At 31.8% G+C, this 21,645-nt stretch overlaps 1 protein-coding gene across 1 annotated transcript; it reads right to left on the reverse strand.

The window, feature by feature from the left end:
- Positions 1-13,530: 13,530 nt before the first annotated feature.
- LOC107008574 (uncharacterized protein At2g33490) lies at positions 13,531-20,425 on the reverse strand. The gene is made up of 10 exons (XM_015207672.2): positions 20,220-20,425; positions 18,786-18,858; positions 17,693-17,767; positions 16,785-16,846; positions 16,633-16,701; positions 16,140-16,168; positions 15,855-16,062; positions 15,479-15,730; positions 15,248-15,301; positions 13,531-14,984 (listed from the first exon to the last, which is right to left on the reverse strand). Exons 1-10 carry the CDS (start codon positions 20,322-20,324, stop codon positions 14,013-14,015), a joined length of 1,899 nt encoding a protein of 632 aa, XP_015063158.1. The 5' UTR covers positions 20,325-20,425; the 3' UTR covers positions 13,531-14,012.
- Between the last annotated feature and the right edge of the window lie 1,220 nt (positions 20,426-21,645).

Here is a 21,645-nt window from a genome sequence, read left to right on the forward strand (position 1 = left end):
AGCTTCATTAGGCCTTAACTTAATCTGAATTTTTTTTTCAACAGCATATTTATCTAGTGCATTTCTAAATTCCTTAGCATTCTCAAAAATCATTTGAAGTTCAAAAATAGCAACACTATATTCATCGTCATAGCTGACCTTTTTACTCTTTCTTCTGCCTGGTAGATCACCACCTCTAACAACTTCTGCATCTAAGATATCAGTGCTATCATCACTATCACATTTTGATCTATCAATGTACTTCTCATCCCCTCCCAATCTGCCAATATATCTATCCTTTTTATTTACTCCAATATCTTCAAAGTCTCTGTCTACACCTGCCTCACCTTTGGTACTTCTTCAGTTACTGTTTTTTCTTCCTATCTTTTTTCATTTCTTTTGTTTCTCCTTTCAGCCCTAAGGGATCTCAGTTCTTCATCAACATTTGAGTCATCTTCATCTGGAATATCATCTACATCTGAGTCACTACTAAGCAGATCTGATTTAGCTTCATTATGATTTGTATCACCTCCATTCAAATTTGAATCATTATCCACAGTCCCCTCAACGTTAATACCCACAAATTCATCAACAGTGTCAGACCATGGTAAAAGAGAAGATGAAGCAGGTAATTCTTCTTCTAATTCATCAACTTTATGGACCATATAAACATGAAACTCATCACCATCTACCAAGTCTTTTACAAATTCTAACAGTTGAGTATTAGAAGTAACTTGAAATAATTCATCACCATCTTCACAGTAAAATGCCTTAACATTTGTGTACCCAAGTTCTTTAGTGTACGAAATAAACTCAACAAAACAAAAATGATCTTTATCTACGGCGACACCATATAAATCTACTTCTCGTTGGTAAGTAGGTTTAGGGTTTGAAACAACACACCCCGCATGATGAAAGTATGTTAAAATATAGTTGTGGTAGTGTGTTTTGTCAAGGTATGAATTGGTAAGGTAAGAAAGAATCGATCACATTGAGCATAAAATATTTGGAAGGACTTAAAAGTTGAGTAGTACAGTTGGTTACTTTTGATTGTTACACCTAAGGGGGTTTCACGTAATGTTTTGATTTAGAGGATAAGGCAAAAATATAATGGATTGTTGGTCAGATGATAAGATTGGTAAGCGAGTCAGCGAAATAAAAAAAATTCTGATGTATTGAAGAGCAAGGTATTTGAATTTTTTAACATGGAAAGAATTTAGGAAATGTGAAATAATAAGATCTCTCGTACAAATCTTTGGTTTGTAGTTGAAAGTTGTAGTGATTTTTACCTATGAATTTAGATATGACTATATGATGTGACAACTGATTTAACACAGACTTACTAGGGGCCTTTCAACTCCATTAATAAAAATTGAGTTTTGATTAAGGTTACAAGCAATGAGGTGTGTAAGATTAGGGGTTGTTATGTGAAGCTAAATTGTTCAAATTTGTACATAGTTATTGAGAATTTCGGGGGGATTAAAATTACTTTGTTGATGGTACACTAACTGTTATGACAAATTACATAGACAATTGAGAGTAAATAAAAGTTATGTGGTCATACTATATAGACTCATTGAGGTAGTCAAACATTTCTCTAAGTTTAAACATGATATATATAAGGGTGTGAGTGGTAGTTAAAGTTGGTATGTGAGACTGTGTGGAGCTGACTTTGGAAAAATTCAATAGTTTTATCACGATGAAAATGTACAAAAAAAAAATTTAATTAGTGTAATTAGCCTTGGATGAAACCCATATCTATCATGAGAAAAAAAGGAAGTCATAGTTTTGAAATTTTGGAGGCAAAAATAATTTATTAAGAAGACTTTGATACTATTGATGGTTTGAGAGTAAGGTGAATAACCTAGTGATTGTAATAGTTGTTAGTATTTAGAGTTATGAGAATTAGTGGAATGATGTGAAGAGTATGTGGAGCTCGATAAAACAAGTATGTGAGCAATTACAATGGGGATCAATCTGGTGGATTGTGGGTGGCTACAAACTGAGAGATGGAGTCAGATGAATGAAATTTTATTAATATGGGTCCTATAGAAGGAGTATCTAGTTGATTTTGGTTTTGTATATTCTTATATGACCATATACTTCATTTTGGATATGATTTTGAGTTTGATTCGCTACCTATACCCACACGTGTTTTCATATCTATGGGTGAATCCTTATTGGTGGATCTGGTGTACCGATCCTGTGATTGTCCTCTTGGTAAGATGACAACCTTGGTTAGACTTATTCATTTCAATTATGTAAGATTTGGTGTTCTTTGGGATAGTTGAAGTATGCTAGTGATTCTACATGCACAGCCTTACTTATGAGAACTCATAGAAGAGCTACCGTGAAGAGTAAGTTTTGATTGCCGATAGTGTTGTTAAAGGTTCTATATACTTAAGTGTATCACTTGTTCGGTAATTACTTGATCATTTCTTTCTTTGGGTTTGTTGAGTACGATTTTCCCTTAATGAGTATCAAATGTCTAAGATCCAATTATTTAAATTAAGCTCGTGGAAATATAATGTTGTGAGAAGAGAATTTTGATAAGATATGTAGTGGTTTGTGCATCATGAGTGTGAGATGGTTGGTTCAAGTTCATTTCTGGTTGTAGCAAGTATTAATTTCGAATTTTATTGTAGTTATGTGAGAAAAGATTCATCATGGAGATTATGTTATAATACAGAGTGTTTCAGATCAGAATGGGTTCATGAGTTATTTTGTGGGTTGATAATCACTCCAAATTTGTACATCTTTCAAAGTTTGGTTCGAAAGTTCAATTCTTATTAGTTGATCTTGATGGAGTGATCATAAGGAGGATCTCACTTGGAGAGATGAATACCAACTAGTAGATTATAACTTAAGCTTTTTGTAATGATGGTTATTCTTACTTTTTCTTCTTCCTTATGTTCGAGAACGAACACGATTTTTAGTGGTGGATAATGTAATGACCCACAAGGTCATTTTTGAAAACTTTTATAAAATTACTATTTTTCCCCTCTTGATAGTCGCTCCGAGTAATTTTTGACTAGTCGGTGAAGTTCATTTGAAATTTTGAACTATTCGATAGCTACGATATTATTTTTTTTGACGTATGATTTAAATAATTAAGTTTAATTGGTGGTTAATGGGCTAAAACCATAATTTGTTAAAACCCTATACCACTTTACCCATTTATTAGAATAAGTAACACAAAATTATTATGATTATTTTATTAATTTATAACAAGAAAGGAGATAAGGTTGCGATAATGATCAGACGGCGTTCAATTTCTTCTTCCTCTAGGTACAACTCGCCCCCACCATGATTTTAATATAGATAGAATTGTATAGTATCCTATATATATATTATTAATTGCGGGGAATAGGAAAAAAGAAAAGTAAATACCATTTAGAAAATAAAATTTCAAAAAGTCACTCAATATATGTATTTACTATTGTTAAATTTCTCACACACTATCAATATTGAAAGAATAATATTTTAAATAATATTATATATTTTTCACTTGAATTCGTAATTACTACTATAAAATTTTTCGAATAGCTGTTTGGTATAAATACTGAATGAGCATAAATCTAGCAATTAATGTGATATACCATTTTTTTTAGCTTTGTGATCTTAGTAAAAAAATTTAAATTCCTCAACACTTGCATTTTTTACAAGAGACTTGACACTCTAATCAACAAAAGCACAAACATCCATTTTCTTTAATAAAATGATTGGAAAGATTAAAAAAATATTTTTTCAGATCTTATTTATCGTTATTCTTTTTCTTTTTCTTCCCTAAGAGTATTCGTACAGATAAATCTTTTTCATAAAAATAAAATAATTTAATACAAGTAACAAAAAAAATTATAGGAATACATTATTTAAGACCTTAATTTACATAATATTATTCTAGTCTTTTTATTTATAACATTAGGATTTTAATTACAAACATGACAATTTATTAAAAAATAAATAGCTACACGATTTAAGACCTATTTTATTGGTTAGTGCGGTGATTTTATGGGACTCTTATTTTACCTTTTATTTTATTTGTTATTTAGAATCTCAATTATATTTGGATACATTTCTTTAATAAATACTCACATCGTTCCTTTTTATATTGTAACGACCCCCGCTAGATCGTTTTTAGAACTAGGACTAATTTGACTTTTTTCATAGAATTTAAATCGAGAATTTTGAAATATTCGATAATTACGAATATCTAGTTGAGGAAATTTTTATTAAATAATTAATATTGATTATAGTTAGTGGGCAAGTCCATAATTCCTTTGATACCCCTTTACTTTTGGCCCATGCAATTAAAATATGTTAGTGGAGTCAGAAGAAGGGAAAACAAAAGATAATTTGTGCAGCGTAGAATACAGAGCGAGAAGGACGGAAAAATAAATACTTCAGGTAAAAACTTTTCTTTAGCCAACTATAATTTATGCATAAGTGCACATAAGTAATATGAATGTTGGTGCAAAAGAATATATTGATAATGTATTATTTTGTTGTCACTTGGTATTGAGAAGTTTGAGAAAATTTAGAGCCTGTTTGGCTCAGCTTAAAAGCTGGTCAAACTGACTTAAAAGCTGATTTTTGACTTATTCAGCTGTTTGGCAAGACTCAAAATAACTCAAAATAACTTATTTTAAGTTAAAAAAAACTTATTTTAAGCCAAAAGTTAAAAGCTGGGGTAGGGGTGCTTTTTTTTTTTTAGCTTATAAGCTGTTTTAAGTTGACCATATTTTTATCTTTTTGCCCTTAATATTTTTATACAATCTCCAAATTACCCACATAACCCTAACATCTCTTTCTTCCATTTTTCCCTTTTCACGTTTGGCATAGCAACTTCAGCACTTTTATCCAAACACATAACTGCTTATTTTAAAAATAAGTTTCAGCACTTTCAAAAGTACTTTTTTAAAGCTGCTTTTATTAAGCCCATCCAAACGGGCCCTTAGTATATTTATTAGGTTGAATGGGATGGTTGTTTACGTAATAATAATTAGAAGGAAATCATTAGACAATGATTACAGGAATGATAACCAACGCAGGTTTGGGAATTTCTCGTTGTGTAGTGCAGAAGGGGTTTTTTAAAAAAATAAACTTTCTATTTTATTATTAAAATAATATTTTCTAATGATTTGCTAGGGTTTAAATTTTAATTAATTTAATTATTGGCAATGACTGGCTAATGATTACAAGGAGCAGTAATTTGTAGAAAAATTTGAAGTTTTACAGAATTTTTTTTGGAAGAAAAAAAAATTTTGGTAGAAATATTTAGGAATTTGACATTTTTGTAGAATGGGTTAAGGAAAAAAATAGTCACGTTGTACTACCTCTTTCAATAGGTGAAATTTGTTCTTATTTTATTTAATTATCAAATTAAGATACTAGTTTTTGAGATATTGAGATAGGTAATTAATTATTGGGTGTATATTATTTGATTTAACATTAAATTCTAGGGTATTTGGAGAGGTTAAAGTTAAAACTCTTGACTTGAAATTTAGCAAGTATGATAATTTGGGCGTACAAATTATATCAAGATTTAAAGCTTGATTAGAAATATGAATAAGTTTTAGTGTCTATGATAGACATATAATAATTTGAATGTCTACAAAATCGCTTACTTATGAATATTGCATCATTGGTAGATTGGGAACGTTCCGAAACTTTGCGAAAAGGAAAGGAAAAATCTTAAAAGATTCGTGGTGCGAGTTCGGCATCTAAGGTATGTTAAGACTTTTTAGACTTGTTGAAGGACGTTTTCCTAATTAAAGATTAAAAATGAAAATATTTAAAGGGGTAAGGGCGAAAGATGGGGGTCTCATATCAATGGTGTGACGGGCATTGGTACGAGTATCGGTGTTATAAAATGGAAAGTTACTACTATAGAATGCGGATTGTAATTTGAGAATTGTCAAGCATATGGGCATTAGCTGATTTATTATTGACTTGAAATTATTGTGTGATTGTGTTTTCTTTATTACACCCGTATTGTTGTGATAATTAAGGTGATTATGTATTATGTTGATATTGAGTGAGTGAGATGCATCGTCATCCCCTTATATTGAAATAATATTGTGTACATGCATTGACATGAGATTGAGTATAAGTTGGGCACGTGGAGATCGTCCCTGCTGGGGATGGTGAGATGTTAAGATTGTGATTTGGGCACGTGGAGACCGTCCGTGCGGAAATTGTTTGATATTATGATAGTGCGTTGAGATCGTCCGCACAGACACGTAAAGATCGTCCGTGTCGGTAGATGGACCTCGCGAGTCCCCCATGGGTCATGAAATCTTGATGTATTTTCGAGGAGTATCATGTATATACGGTTGAGTGAGTACTGGGTATTCTGAGACATATCATTTCATGGTATCATATTGCATTGGATTTCATCACATCATTCATTCTTGATGATTATGTGTTTGTTTGGTGGTTGGAAAGTACTTGATGTTTGATTACCTTTATTGATGAAACTTGAATAGTAAGCATAATATATATATAGTTGTATAATTTAAGAATTTATTTTTCTTATATAAACTCCCGTCACTACTTCTTCGTTGACGGTCAATGAGACATACTGGGTACACGTGGTTTCGTACTCATACTACACTTGTTGCACTCTTTGTGGTGCAGATTCGATTCCGAGTAGGAGCAGTTTGAGTCCGAGTTTGGAGTGTCTTGGAGTTGTGGTGAGCTGCTTGACTGTTCCGTGGCCCACACCTCCCTCTATCTTTTACTTATTTAGTTATTCAGTATTCAGACAGGATATCCCTTATGTTAGATTTGTCATTTTCGTTTCAGACTTGCATCGTATTTTAGAAAATCTTGTACTTATGACACCAATTCTTAGGTAGTACATTTTTTCAGTTTTCCGCATTCGTACTTATAAGGAACTCAGTGTTGGAGATTTTGCTAATTGTTGTCTTTTCACTCATTAGTTAGTTAAGTTTGTTAAAATATGTTGGTTGACTTACCTATTGGTTGGGAACATAGGTGTCATCATGACTCGTGATTTTTGAGTCGTGACATATGTTACATTTTTAGATTTCCCTTGTATTAAGAAACTAAGTAAATTTACAACTCTATCCTTATTTAATGTATTTTTAAAGTCATTCTTTCAATAAACGAAAATAAATCCCGCCTTCACTTTTGCGAACTAGGCTTCGCTTTTGTGATCATCGCTAAAGAAAGCCCCACTAAAATGTGGTCTATCACTTTCAAGATCCATCCTTTACTAAAATGAAAGCTGTGAAAGTTTCCATGTGTACGCGAAAGCGAGACTCGCTTTAACAAATCATTTCTATCTAATGCGAGCACACCAAAAAAAATCAGCCAACAACAAAATCATCAAATGGACTCTCGAGATTAGTTCAGAACCTCATACACATAAACCATATACGCAACCTAACTAAAATCGACGTTCCAAACTAAAAATATGAATTCAACGTCTTCTTAACCCGACATTTATAATAGTTACAAAAAAGGAACTAACACTTAAAAAGGTCAAAACAAGATTGAGACTTCTGAAAATTCCACCAAGATTTTCTTTGAGCCTAAAATCTTCCCCCGAATCTAATGGAACTTTCAGAAATTCAATTTGAGCATTCGAACCTCAAATGTTATCAAAAGTCAATTTGAAGACTAAAACTTCTAACTAAGAACCTCAAATCCTCAAAAACACTCCAACTCTGAAACCTAAAACTCTCTTAGACTAATTTTCATATTTTGGGACAGTCTGAATCTATGAAATTCCATTTTGATAATAAAAAATTCAAAAGATACAAAAAATCATTTTTTAATAATTTAACCTTTTAAAACCCAAAAACTTACATGATTCATAATTTTTAATCAAAACTCAAAACAAATTTCAAAATTCATTAGAGTTAGCTTGAGGACAATATAAGGAGGGGTAAAACAATAATTTATGTAAATTTCCAAAAATGATTTTCTAAATCATTACAATGCCACAGTTTCACCCTTACACCTCTGGCGGGTATCACATTCTCTAATGAAGGAATACACATCTTGTTTCATTCTCTTCTAATAGAACTCATGTTTCGACCTGTGGAGAGTAGCAAAAATGCCAAAAAGACCAGCAATAGAACTAGCATGGAAATAAGAGATCAACTTGGCCTCACAGTCATATGCAGATAAAGTTTTGACCTTAACCTCTAACTAGAGGCGTATGCAAGAGTGGTTCACCAGATTCGCGTGAACTCATACTTCCCTTCTGAAATGATATATAGTTGTGTTATATATTTTTTAAAATAAATTACATATAGATGAGTGAAATTCACTAGAGGTATCAAATATGTAATGATAGGTTAGGTGTGCTTCTCCGTGTGAGGTTAGAAGTTCGAATCTTACATCTACCTTGTTATGTATTTTTTTTCTTCCTAAAATTAGGTAACATCTCTCTAAGTGAAAATTGGTAGCACTTTATATATATAACTTTAATCTTTCATAATTTTTAAGTTTGTCACTTTTGGAAATTCCAAAAATTTTAGCACTCTAATTTTTTATATAATTAAATCAAACTTGTGCTTATTAAAACTAGTAATATTAGATGGTATAACATATAATAAATGACTTCGGTCAATTTTTAGTGAATAAAACCTAAAATGTTAAATCGATTAAATTTATATCTTAAATTCATATTTTTCGTAATAGTATACCCGTCATGTCAAATTCCTGGATAGGCCTCCGCCGCTAACCCCTTGCTGAAAAAAGCAATAGGCTTGCCATCTTGAGTTAGTATAGATCTATCAGTATTTACAAGATATTCTTTTACATAGTTTATTACATCTCAAGCAAGATTTCTACTTATTAACTTTATATTTACAAGATTTTTTAATGTATGAATATATGTATGAGTGGTTTCCATTAGTTTATTTACTATTTTATACTGATTATGATTTTATTATATGTTTAGCTAAAATGATTACTTTCATCAAAAACAAGTCCAACAAGAAGAAAGTGATATTCATAATGGGAGCAACACGAACAACACTTTCTTCTTGTTGCTCCGATTATGAACATAACTTTCTTCTTGTTGAACTTGTTATTAGTGATGAAAGTAACCATTTTAGCCACACATAAAATAAAATCACAATTAATATAAAATAGTAAATAATCTTATGAAAATCACTTATACATATACTCATACATTAAAAAAAAAAAAACTTGTAAATATAAATTCAATAAGTAGAAACTTTGCTTATTAGATAATGATGAAGAATCATAGAAAAAATATTTCTTCAATCGTCAACTGAGGATATCAAGCTTAATATTTGTTTATTAATCTATCACCAATATGAAAGAAAATTCATCAACTCAAGAACAACATGAAAATCTCTTGTCCATATAAAAAAATATTCAAAATTTAAATAATATAAAATATATCAAGTTAATAATGAAACTTTACTTGAGAAAGAATGATAATATAAAAAAATATATTTTGCTTGTAATAGTTGAGGACATAGTATGATTGGCTTTTATAGTAATTTGTGAGTGTGGGCTTATTAATTGGTATATCAAATTCAGAATAAAATCATATCTTTTAAGATAAGAACAAATTTTAAATACGTGTGATAGACGTGTCATAAACTATTCTATCTAAAAGATTTTAGATCAATAAGTAGATATTTTTTAGAATAAGAATGATTCTTAAAAATGTGTGACAAACGTGTCAGTATCAAGAAGATTGTGGATTAACACTACAACAAAAACGCTTTTAATGACAATAAATATATACATTAACAAAGATGATATTTTACCGATATTAGTTAATTGTCATTTGATCCAGTGATTCTATAAACTTTAGGGACATTTATAAAGAGTATAATTGTCGCTAAAAATATATTTAACTGCACTTAAATTATTGTCGTTAATTAATAGCCACTTAAGATCGTTTTTGTCATAGTGTAATAAGTACATATTTTTTTAAGATAAGGTTAATTCTTAAAAACATATGATAGACAATATACATTGTTTAGGATAAAATTATTTTTAAAAATTGATAGATATATGATAAGAATGATTTTTGAAAATGGTATAAATATGTCATAATCTTATCTATCTGGAATATTGTGAATCATTAGTATAACTATATACATCAATATTATTAATGTTATATTTTATATGAAAATAGTTTTGATACTATATTCTAAATTAAAAATCACACGTTTGATTTTACATGAATAATTTTATAATTATAATTATATAGTATACATCAAATTAATATATATATAATTTGATCCACTTGGAAAATCATGACTTTAGCAAATTATTTTCCCTTCCAAGATAATAACTAAAAATCATGATTTTAGCAAATTATTTTCACTTCCAAGATAATAACTTTCTCATGGCCTATATTATAAGTAGGGCTATCAAAAAGGGTCGGTCCAACCCCCATCAGGTCCAAGTCTCACAGGTCAAGGATTTGAAGGCTAGGACGGGCCGATCCTTTATTTAATTGGGCCTGAAAATGCTCAACTCCAACCCAACCCTAGAAGGATCGAAGGCTGGGGTGGGCTAGCGCTTCTATTTTTCTTTTTGATTTTTTTTCTTTTCAAACTTATAATTCTATAAAATCAAGAAAATGAGAAGATTTTCCAATCAAATATGGTTAGTGTTTCAATAACACTAGCAAAAATCTAGTGTAATTATCATGCATCTCGCATACAAGATATGTAAGTGATATAAGAGAGTGACCAGCAAGAAGCGAGGGCGGTGAGGGCGCGAGATTTATATATGTATCCTAGATACATGTGAATCTACTTGGATAGAGTGTATCTAAAACAAATTAGTCTAATTTTGAGTTCTTATATTTCAAGATATATGTATCGGGTACGAAGATTCATAATAATACAACATAACTTGTATTCAAATTATTAGATTATATATTAGTGAGATTATTGTAAATTACTCTTTAATAAAAAGTTTTGGCCCATGGGCCGACCTCGGCCCAACCCTGATCTAGCCTCAAGGGCCAAGGATTTATATGGATTGAGCTTATAAGTCCTAGTTTTAAATGGGCTTGAAAAATCATATTTCAACCCTACCCCAATAAAGGGTAGGGTTGGGCCAACCCCATGGGTTAAACCCATTTTGACAGCTCTAATTATAAGTCTCCTTTCATTATTTTTATATAATTATAATATATGATCATATTACTATAAATTATAATGGGAAAAACACAAGTACCCCCCTAAACTATGACCGAATTTCAGAGACACGTCTTAACTAAACTAAGGTCCTATTACATCCCCCCCCCCACCCGAACTTTTTTTGTAATTTTGTGGACCTTTTGCTTATGTGGCATACTCCGTGACTCCACGCAATTGAGGTACGTGGGAGATATTTGGATGTCATGTAAGACTAAAATATCTTACGGTTATAGTTTGGGATACATTAACTAGATTTTTAATGTATCTAGTTAATTTTATTTCATAATTTACACATAATGTCTTTGTTTTAAACTACGATGCATTTCAATTTCGTCATGCACAGTGTGTCATGTTCAAATATTAATTTTGATACATAATCTTAATTTGTTTTGATAGTTGATATAACTTTCACCAAATGTATCATTTATCATGTATTTGTCGATACTGTCTTTTTCTATTATAGATAGACAACTAAGAAAATAATTATGAAATTGACACATAACAGCATGTCATGACTACATAATAGCAATCCTGACACGCAACAATGTATCTGATACTTATTATCATACATGATACATTAAACTGTCACACAAGTATGTATCGAATTCATAAATGATGACACATAAATGTTATTATCAAAAGTTTGTTTAGTTTGAGATAAAAAGTGAAGATTTTGCCTCTGTGTATGTGATAAAATAAACATGGAGTACATTAATACGAATACTAAATCATGTATTAGACACAACATAATGAATCATGTACACTACATTGTACAATTTTTTTATCAAACATAACTGCACAAATTGTGTGTTAAATACACAATTTTATGGAACACAATATTACATCTACTAAACCATATAGTTGATACATGATAGAATGTACCAGATACACAACATTCTACTCTTGCATGAACAAATACACAATTATCCATCTCGAAAATAAAATTCAGAAAAATGACTACACAACATTATAAAAGGTATGAATGATCCATCAAAGTTATGCATCGTTTCAACCTTTTTGTTTGTTGTATCAATGCATAACAGATACATATTTGAAAATCAAACTCTTGTTTCTTCATCTCAACGAGGTATAAGATATTCAAAATTTTCCTCAACTGATCGATCTCTAATTCAGCTGCAATGGTGCTTTCAGATTCACAAATCAATATTCTGTCCAACAACAATTCCATCATTTTTATATTGTTCATACCTCATCTTACTTTCTCAGATTTTGAAATGTCTCGACAAGATCGACATATTCATGTTGTATCCGTACAATTTGTCGACATTATCTTTTACCACTAATCAACCCTTTCAAATTCTCTTATTCTATTAAACAAGAATCATGATGAATTTTCAGTTGATGTACAAAAGGTTTATGAAGAAATTTCACTCAAGAATTTCTAAATTTGATCTTACTTTGCTAGTTTGATATCATTTGGTCAAAGGTAAAGAAAAAGAAGAGCAAGAAAGGAAAGAGAAAAAAGGTTTAATATAAAAGAAAGTAGAATAAAGGAAAAAATAATTCTCCCTCCGTTTCAAAAAGGATGACCTAGTTTGACTTGGAACGGAGTTTAAGAAAAAAGATAAGACTTTTTAATCTTGTGGTTCTAAATTAAAGTTATATCAAATGTATCAAAATGCTCTTTAATCTTGTGGTCTTAAACATGTCACGTGGAAAGTCAATGTTAAAGTGTTGTCAAAAAAAGAAAGGGGTCATTCTTTTTTAAACAAACTAAAAAGGAAATAGAGACATTCTTTTTTAAACGAAGGAGTAATTTTTAATTTTTAAAAAGGTAAATTACGTGACAAGTGCGTGCCACTTACTTTTTGATACCTATCTGGATATGAGTTCTTAAGAGGTGTATATTATACTTTTAAAATGTTCAGGTGATTAATAGGATCCCCTGAAGTATAAATATATAGTTGAAGATTCGAAATTGGATTCAGGTGGCCTTTGGCCATTTACTCAATATACAACTATCTCCTTGATGCATGGTTTTTTTCTCAGCATCCTCTATCTGAAGTAAAGATTAAAGCAATCTAATATGCTTGAACAGAGCTCACTTGTGTTGCATTGAGCCAAAATAAAGTTTGAACTTTAAAATGTTCCAATTCTCCCACTAAAGTTATTAGGCTATGTCAATTAAATTGTAATCAACATCCTCTATCTGAAGTAAAGATTAAATCAATCTAATATTGCTTGAACAGAGCTCACTTGTGTTGCATTGAGCCAAAATAAAGTTTGAACTTTAAAATGTTCCAATTCTCCCACTAAAGTTATTAGGATATGTCAATTAAACTGTAATCTGCATCCTCTATCTGAAATAAAGATTAAATCAATCTAATATGCTTAAACAGAGTTCACTTGTGTTGCATTGAGCCAAAATAAAGTTTGAACTCTAAAATATTCCAATTCTCCCACTAAAGTTATTAGGATATGTCAATTAAACTGTAACTATCCATCTGTTACAACTTACCAAGAAGCAAATGAAAAAATATTATCTCTAGAATTTCCTATTCTCCATCTTCATAGGTTACTACTAGTAAGATATTTACAAAGATCTCAAAACAGCTGTCTAAGCCACTTATTGTGGTCTCATACAAGCTATGAATAGTAACAAGGTGAACGCCTGCATCTCGCGAGAGAAGAAAAACAGACATACTTAACGGTAAGAACAAAATTGTCACCATATATTAGAAGCAACAGAAGGCTTAACCTGTAGATTTAGGATACACCCTAGCAAAATGCTGCCTTTCACCCCTAACTGAATTGCACTGATAGAAGAATTATTAAGCTCCTTTGAAGAGCCAGAAAAATCCCTGGTGGCTCTCTTTGTTACACCTTCAATTTGACTAGCTAACTTGGAGGCTGTGAAGCAGGGGAAGTATGGTGGTCCTTCACCAAGGCTATTGGCGTTAAAGGAGGTGATGAAGTCATATCTTCCAGTGGCTTAGAAACATGAAGTGATGTTTCTATCTGACCCCGAGATGGTATAGAGTAACTGCGAGGAAGAGCTGGAGGTGTTGGTAGGGTAGAAGCAGCTGAAGATACTGCTGCTTTGTTTGTAGGAGAAAAATCCTGAACTTTTGAGACCAAGGGTCCTGAACGAGTAACTGGACGTAAGGGTCTTGTAGTGATTATTTTAGCTGGTGGTCTAGGTAGTTCGTGTAGCTCACTTATTTTAGGTGATGACATGAGAGAAGTACGTGAAGATAATTTAGGGGTCGATGAAGGTTCAGGCGTTGAAGTATGCAAGAAAGGCAGAGAAAAATGCAGAGGGTATCCAGATGAGGCAATTGGACTACCAGAAGAAACAATTGGCTTTTTTGGCCATGGTTTTGCCGTCAATGGACCAGAAAAGGCTTGTCTCTTCACCTTTTTGGCATTGGACAAATCACGTTGTGCAGATGAGAGGCCTTCTGACAGTGGAGGGGGCAACCAACCAGTACTTGCATTATTTTTGCTCTCTGTGGTTCCTGATTGTGTATTCACGGTGATAGGTCCAAGGAACTTATCACCTGCCATAAGCTTTTCATATTTGAACTGATCCAAAGGGGAGGAATGCCACTTCTGAACTACACCAGTAGTCTGGCTAGTCCGCTTTGTTTGAGGGTCTATGTTATGCGATTTTACTGATTCTGGAATCTTCGCCTCCACTGGTGTGGGTAGAACATATGGTTGAAACTTGTTTGAGAGTGACGAAGTCATTCGTGCGGCACCCTCAGCAGGATCTGGTTTCCTCCCAGACAGAAGTGGTGCTGATTTAGTGCTGTTGACATCCCTGAAGAAGGAAAAACTGTTCCCACCATGAATCTTACTGAGATTTTCCTATACAACCCAACAGAAGAAAATATTTTTTAATCTCCAGATGATGACAGGTTGACTTCAGCAATCTCATATGAAAGGAGAAACCATAACAAATCATACTAAGAAAAAATCAATTCATATTTTGTTTCTATCAAAAAATAAATAAAAGCCTCAATTCATTTTTATGATAAAGATGAAAGAGACTAAATTCACAAACACAGTGTAGGGCTCCAAAGAAAGGTTTTCAACTGCTAAAGGAGGTCAGTGAAGATAACGTATAATACCTTTGATGCACCCTTTGAAGCAACTTCAGGAACCGCAACATCCACCTTATCCAACTACAGAAATGTCATGTTGTCAACAACCACTTGATTAGTGAAAATATTGCTCGGTGAATGTGTAGTTATAGTAACTAATGAACGGCAAATTACTAAATGAGGATAATATTTAAGCAGATAGTATTCATGAATTTCCATATAAATCCCAGAAAGAAAGAAAAAAAGGAGAAAGCTTACCTCCATTGAATGGGTTGATGTATAAACCTGGTCATTCTGTCCATAGTCAAAGCTCAGTTCACCATCATCAAGCGATTCAGATCCATCATCAGAGTCATCCTCGGAACTGTTTTCATTGTCATTGCCAGCATTAACTCCATCATCTTCTTCTAGCCCACGGAAGTGGTAATCAATATGATGCAGCTCCGTCACCAATTTGACATGTGGCTCAATCTCCTCAAGGGACTTGAGGGCTTTCTTGAAGAAAGATAACTGATTTGAAAAACAAGCCAAAGCTCATGATCAACCACCCTAAACATAGTGCAAGCGTAGTAGCAAACACTTTGGTTCACTAAGAAACGCAAGGGATTTTATTAACATCAACGGGAAAAAAAACCTGAGCAGCATGGTGTCGAGATGCCTGAGTTAAAAGGTTGCGGGATTGTCCTTGCCTGAGGGACTTCATACGGAATACAAAAACATTAGCCCCCTCATCATAGTCTTCATAAGCTACTTGCAGCTGATGAGAAGAAATATGTTCTCCTTTACTTCCTTTAACCCTGCCTTTATCTCTGTGTTTTTGCATCATCTTCTCATACACTTCTCTGGCAAAGAAGAGAGAGTGAGAGGACACTCACATAGAGAAAAGCTACACAAATGATTAGAAGTAATTTAGTTTTACCTCTTGTCGTCACATTGCATCTTCATTTCCTTCACAAAGAAGAAAGAAAACGTCAAATGCTTAAGCATTAAAAAAATGCAAGCAAAGAAACAATATCTATTGTCAACACATAAACTATGTTTCTAAGTGAAAGCCTAATCCCAGTAGTTACTATCTACCATGAAATGGAACGACAAAATGACTAATTATTTAGCCTTGTCAATTTTAGTAAATATCAGATTAGTTGGTCTTCATATTACAGTAAGCACGTAATCAAAGTAGATGACTTAATAAGAGCCAAAAGTTTAACACAAAATTTGATTGTGTTAATTATCCTCAAAAAAAAATGTGATTGTGTTAATCTAGTGAAATAAAATTTCCATGAAGAGATACTTGAAGTAAGACGAGCAAAATACAAGTTATATTTATTACACTATTACATCTCCCAAAGTGCAATCATCTTCCTCCTACTTATTCTAACCCAAGAAAACCATCAGTCGGTGTAGTCCCATACCTCAACTACGCGCAGTTCATTGATAAGGGATTCTGAGGGGACAGAGATAGTCTGAATAATATGAGAGCGCTGAAAAGAGAACATAAACACTCATCAAAACAGGGTATTTTCAAGAACTTGCAAATAATTCACATTGAACTTTTAGCACTCACATAGTTATCTACAAGTCTCTGAAGCTGAAACTGCAGTTTACCTAGCATTAGTAACACCTTACCTGTTCATATAGAAACAAGTCCAATTTTAACAATCAAGATTGAAAAATAAAAAAAGATAAGGAAAATTGTAGCTGAACTCTTAGCAATGTCATATAAAATAAATATAATGAGTTTTAACAATCCAAACATGTGCAAATTATGATTGAAGAACAAAGGAAACCACTATTAGAATAATCCATTTCTTTCGATTCAGGAACTTTAAGATCTATCATCACTGAGAACCTTCAACAAAACGGACATCATAGATCTTTTCTTCTGGGATCCTTTTGCTTTTGTTAGATAAGTACTGCCTCCGTTTCAAAAAGAGTAACCTGGCTTGACTTGGCACAAAGTTTTAGAAAATAAAGAAGACTTTCGAATCTTGTGGTCCTAAATTAAAGCTATGTCAAATGTACTAAATTTTCCTTCAATCTTGTGGCTTTAAACATGCCACTTGGCAAGCTAAAATTAAAATGTTACCAAAAAAGGAAAGAGGTCATTCTTTTTGAAAGAGACTTAAAAGGAAATGAGGTCATTCTTTTTGAAACGGAGGGAGTATTTATTAATGCTGTAGATCTAATAAATAAATAAAAGCCCCAGTTTAATAGATTATGCTTTAAATGAGGCAATTCAAACATGATCTCAAAGCAGGAAATAACTCTAGGTTCAGATTATACAGAGAAATTTCAAAATGCTTGGTTCAAGAAAAAGCATTAGAAAACGCATGTGATTGTATCCCTAAAACAACTAAATAAAAGTGTCTCCTCCCTACAACTTAAATATTTAGTAAATTGGACTTGTTGAAAAAAAAAAAGTCAACATGGTCAATCATTAATCAACTAAACATAGTAATGCTTCATACTGACCGCTTTCTTCGTCCTCATTCAATGCCGTTTTCTCAAGAAGACAATCTCCCATTTCTCGCAACGATTCAGAAAATTCTGAAAATAGACTATCTCAGTTAAATATAACTTGCACAAAAAGTTCTCCAGAAGTACAAATTCAACTAGTAAGAAACAACGATGAAAGCTGAGGAATAATCCCTGCTATTAATACATCTGCATGCATACTAAGGTACAATAAATATGGATATCATGTTTAACCAGTGTTTAACCAGTACGTCATTGTTTATTGGTCAACCTGTATGACACATTATAATGTAAATGTGATAATTGATTGAAGTACACAGACACAGAGCTTCTTAAAACTATTTAGATTTCTTTTGACACTTCAAAAAATAAAATATAAGTTCAAAGCTTCCAAGTAAAATTAGCAAACTATTCCATTTTTGGAAAGTTCAAGCAAGCAAAACCAGAAAGTAGATTGGTTTGATGGATAAAACAGCATTTAGTTACGCTTCCATCTGCTTAAGTCATTTCATAAATTTTCAGGACATGCATGTCCTTGCAGTACCTCGTTAAACATTCAAGTTTTCAAATTTTAGTAGCTAATGCTTTTGCTTCCCTATTTGATTCATTAAAGGCCTATGTTAACTAATAACTACATTTCTTTTGTTTTGATAAGTAAACTTGTTAACCAATAACTCTTTTCTATTAGGATGAATTGAGTTGGAATAGCACTTCAAGGAGCGCTGAGAAGAAACACAAAGTCACCAATGTGCCCCACTGGAGCTTAATGCTCGAACCTATTACAGATGCAAAATGAACATAGTCTATGCAAGAGTGTTTTAAGTTTACAACCATTATTATCTGGGGCATTTAAGTAAGTGAAAAGTAGGTAGATATAAGTATGCTTCTAGCCCATGAATTATTCTCAAATATTTATGCGAGTTCCAAACAATGTGCGGACTGGCCCTTAAGGAATTCTCTATCAGTAAAAGTATTTACAAGTTGAAGCTACTCTTAGAAGATGAAAGAGAGATACTATCATATTGTAAAATAGCTTCAAAAGAAAACACGCAGTTCAGAAGGTACAGTGAAGTAAATGGCAGTAAATTACCATATGCACCATTTGCAGTAGCAGCTGCTGCAGAAAGTAACCTATCGTAGCAATCTTTCATTTCTTGCATATCCTAGGAGAGGTGAAAGCAACAGTCAAAGACCAGGCTGTAATAAACTTTAACCAGAAAAATTGACAAAATACTTCTGATAACTCTCATCTATACATCTATTGATAAATTAAGTGAAGAGTTTCTATAAGGAACTCTCATCTATAATTGTATATAAAAATTAAGTGAAGAGTTTCTATAAGGAACTCTCATCTATAATTGTATATATAAATTAAGTGAAGATTAGAACAGCTAATTAGGAAAACCTATATTCATTGTTGATTCCTGAATCAAATCACCTACAAACCAGAGTTGGGATTTTGAAGGAGACCCCAAGTGGTAGAGTATGAAATTTTTACTAACATCCCCAGCATTGTCTACAACAAACAGCATTTCCTTATCTCAGCTAAAACAGTTCAAAATGCTGCAGCATGATGATGAACTCGATTCACTGTTTCTTGGGGGCTAACCACAAGTATAGTCCCTATACATACCCAAATTCACACCCCTTACATTAATACAACGAAACCTTGTTTTAAGCTAGATTGATAACATGGAAACACTTTTCGCTATACCAGTGCTCAAGATTGATTTTTTTTAATCCGATCAAAAGAGAACATTTCTAATTAATTAGCAGTCTTATATTACCTAGATGAGAACATAAACCCTCTAAGAAAGACCATGTTCACATAAAATACTACGGAGATGCAAAGTCATGACAGACATCTTTTCAATAATGGTGACATGTCTAGGCCAACCTGAACCCACTTCGACTAATCCACCGTCACCTCTCCACTAAGGCCTAGGCAAACGGAACGAACGCACTTTGTGTTGGAACAGACGTATCCATATAGCATAAATCTGAATCCTAATCATGAATTACTGAAGTAGGTTTTCCAAGTGACGTCTCAATTAGAACAACATACCTAAGCACATCATCAATTAATCAACATTTTTATAACAACCAACCAATGAATCAATCAATCAACTGTAACTCACTCCCAAACTAGCTGCACAGACCTCAGGATCACAGCCAGAATAGTAGATACAGATTCAGCAGAACCCAATAACTTTGGCTCAAACCCTTCATTTGTGTTAAAATATTCAGAACCCACTAAACTCAAAGAATAACTGTATGATTTACAACCCATAACCTAAAAATCCTCCCCCACCCCCTCCCACCCCACCCCTCTAAAATCCTCCATATCAATTCATTTCTCTCCAAACCCACACCATTACCCAAGAAAACCAATTGGGGTTGTCTAAATTAATCCCTTTTTTCCATTTTCATTAAAAAAATTGCATCTTTTATCATACCACCCAACACCCACAACCAAATCAATCAAAAAAATTAAAAAAATCAAAAAACAAATTCAACAAAAAACCTGAGCAGCCATAGCAAGCTCATCGGAAGGTTGGCGAAGCCTTCTTTCTTTCCTTTCATGTCTAAGAGTAGCTAATCCTCGCAATTTCTTCAAAGATGTCTTCATAGATTCAAAGTGTTTTGTTTGAATGAAGGAAAAAAGAAGGAGATTTTAGAGAGGAAGAAGAGAAGCGTGTCCAAAAATTGGTCAAAATCAACATGAACAACTATTTTGTTGTATGTATTTATTATGGTTTTGTGGTTTATGTCAATTACCTAATTTATCTGATAATTTTTATTTTTTGAAAAAATAAAATATTATAGATTTGATTATCTAATATATGTGATATATTATTTATTTTTAAAAAAAATAAAATAGTATAGATTTGATTGAAAAATTGAATATAATTTTCATTTTTAAGTGAAATTTATATATTTGTAAATTAATAAATATATTTATGAGTCATAATAACTGATAACTTAAAATTATTTAAAATATTTATAAAAAATTTACAGTCAAAAATAATTTTATTTGAATTTTAAAATCCAAAAAATCATATAAAATAGGACAGAAGGAATATTATTTTCTTTTTATAATATGATATATATAAAATGGAGTTTTGCATTGATTTCTTTTCCTTATTTGAAGTATTTTTTTTCCATTATAGAAAAGTCAAATTATTACCATAAATGTTTGAACTTATTCTTAACAGAAAATATAATTTCGCATAACACAATACAATCCAAAATGTAGACTTTAAGACTTTGATTTATTGGAGATTTTTCTAAATGCATTTTAAATTTTTCTTTTATATTAATTTTAGTTTTCATATAATAATATTATATTTTTTAATATTAACTTTTGTGATCTAATATATTACCATCTTGATTTGTAATTATAAACTTCTGCATGACGCCTAATCACCTTCATAACCCAACCTTTATTTCACACATTTTTCTTTTGCAATATTCATTAATTTTGATTTTTTATTTGATTAATATAAGAAATAAAGCAAAAGGATATTTTGATTGATTTTGCAAAAATTAAAATTCATAAAACTTATTTACCTTTTTATAAGAAATTGTTTAGATTTGCTTATTTCAAGTGTTTTTAAGTTATAGTAATTTTACAAATTCATAGCATATATTTAAATTTTTTTATTATAAAATCCAAAAATAAATACTCTTTTTATGTTTGGTGTCTAGTTAAAACAAGATACATAAAATAAAATGATGGAAGTACCAAATAGAATCCGGTCAAAGACAATATGATTAGTGGATGTCAGTGTTTTAAAAGGCGGAGGCGTGAGGCGATGCGTTTTATACAATATGGGGCGAGGCGTAAGCCTCGAGACACGGGACGTAAGTCTCATGGATTTACGGAGCGTAGTAGCATGTCTATTCAATTTTATAATTTTATTACTAATAAAATAAGTAAAAGTAAACTT

The sequence above is a fragment of the Solanum pennellii genome, chromosome 1 (genome assembly GCF_001406875.1).
Source record: "Solanum pennellii chromosome 1, SPENNV200".
NCBI classification, from domain to species: domain Eukaryota; kingdom Viridiplantae; phylum Streptophyta; class Magnoliopsida; order Solanales; family Solanaceae; genus Solanum; species Solanum pennellii.

Excerpts from the sequence above, each read along its gene's own strand:
- LOC107008574 (XM_015207672.2), bottom strand. The coding sequence starts at position 20,324 with ATGAAGACATCTTTGAAGAAATTGCGAGGATTAGCTACTCTTAGACAT. Across the intron at positions 18,859-20,219 it reads AGCTTGCTATGGCTGCTCAG|GATATGCAAGAAATGAAAGA; the intron begins GTTTTTTGTTGA and ends CACCTCTCCTAG. Across the intron at positions 16,063-16,139 it reads ATGCAATGTGACGACAAGAG|AGAAGTGTATGAGAAGATGA; the intron begins GTAAAACTAAAT and ends CTTCTTTGCCAG.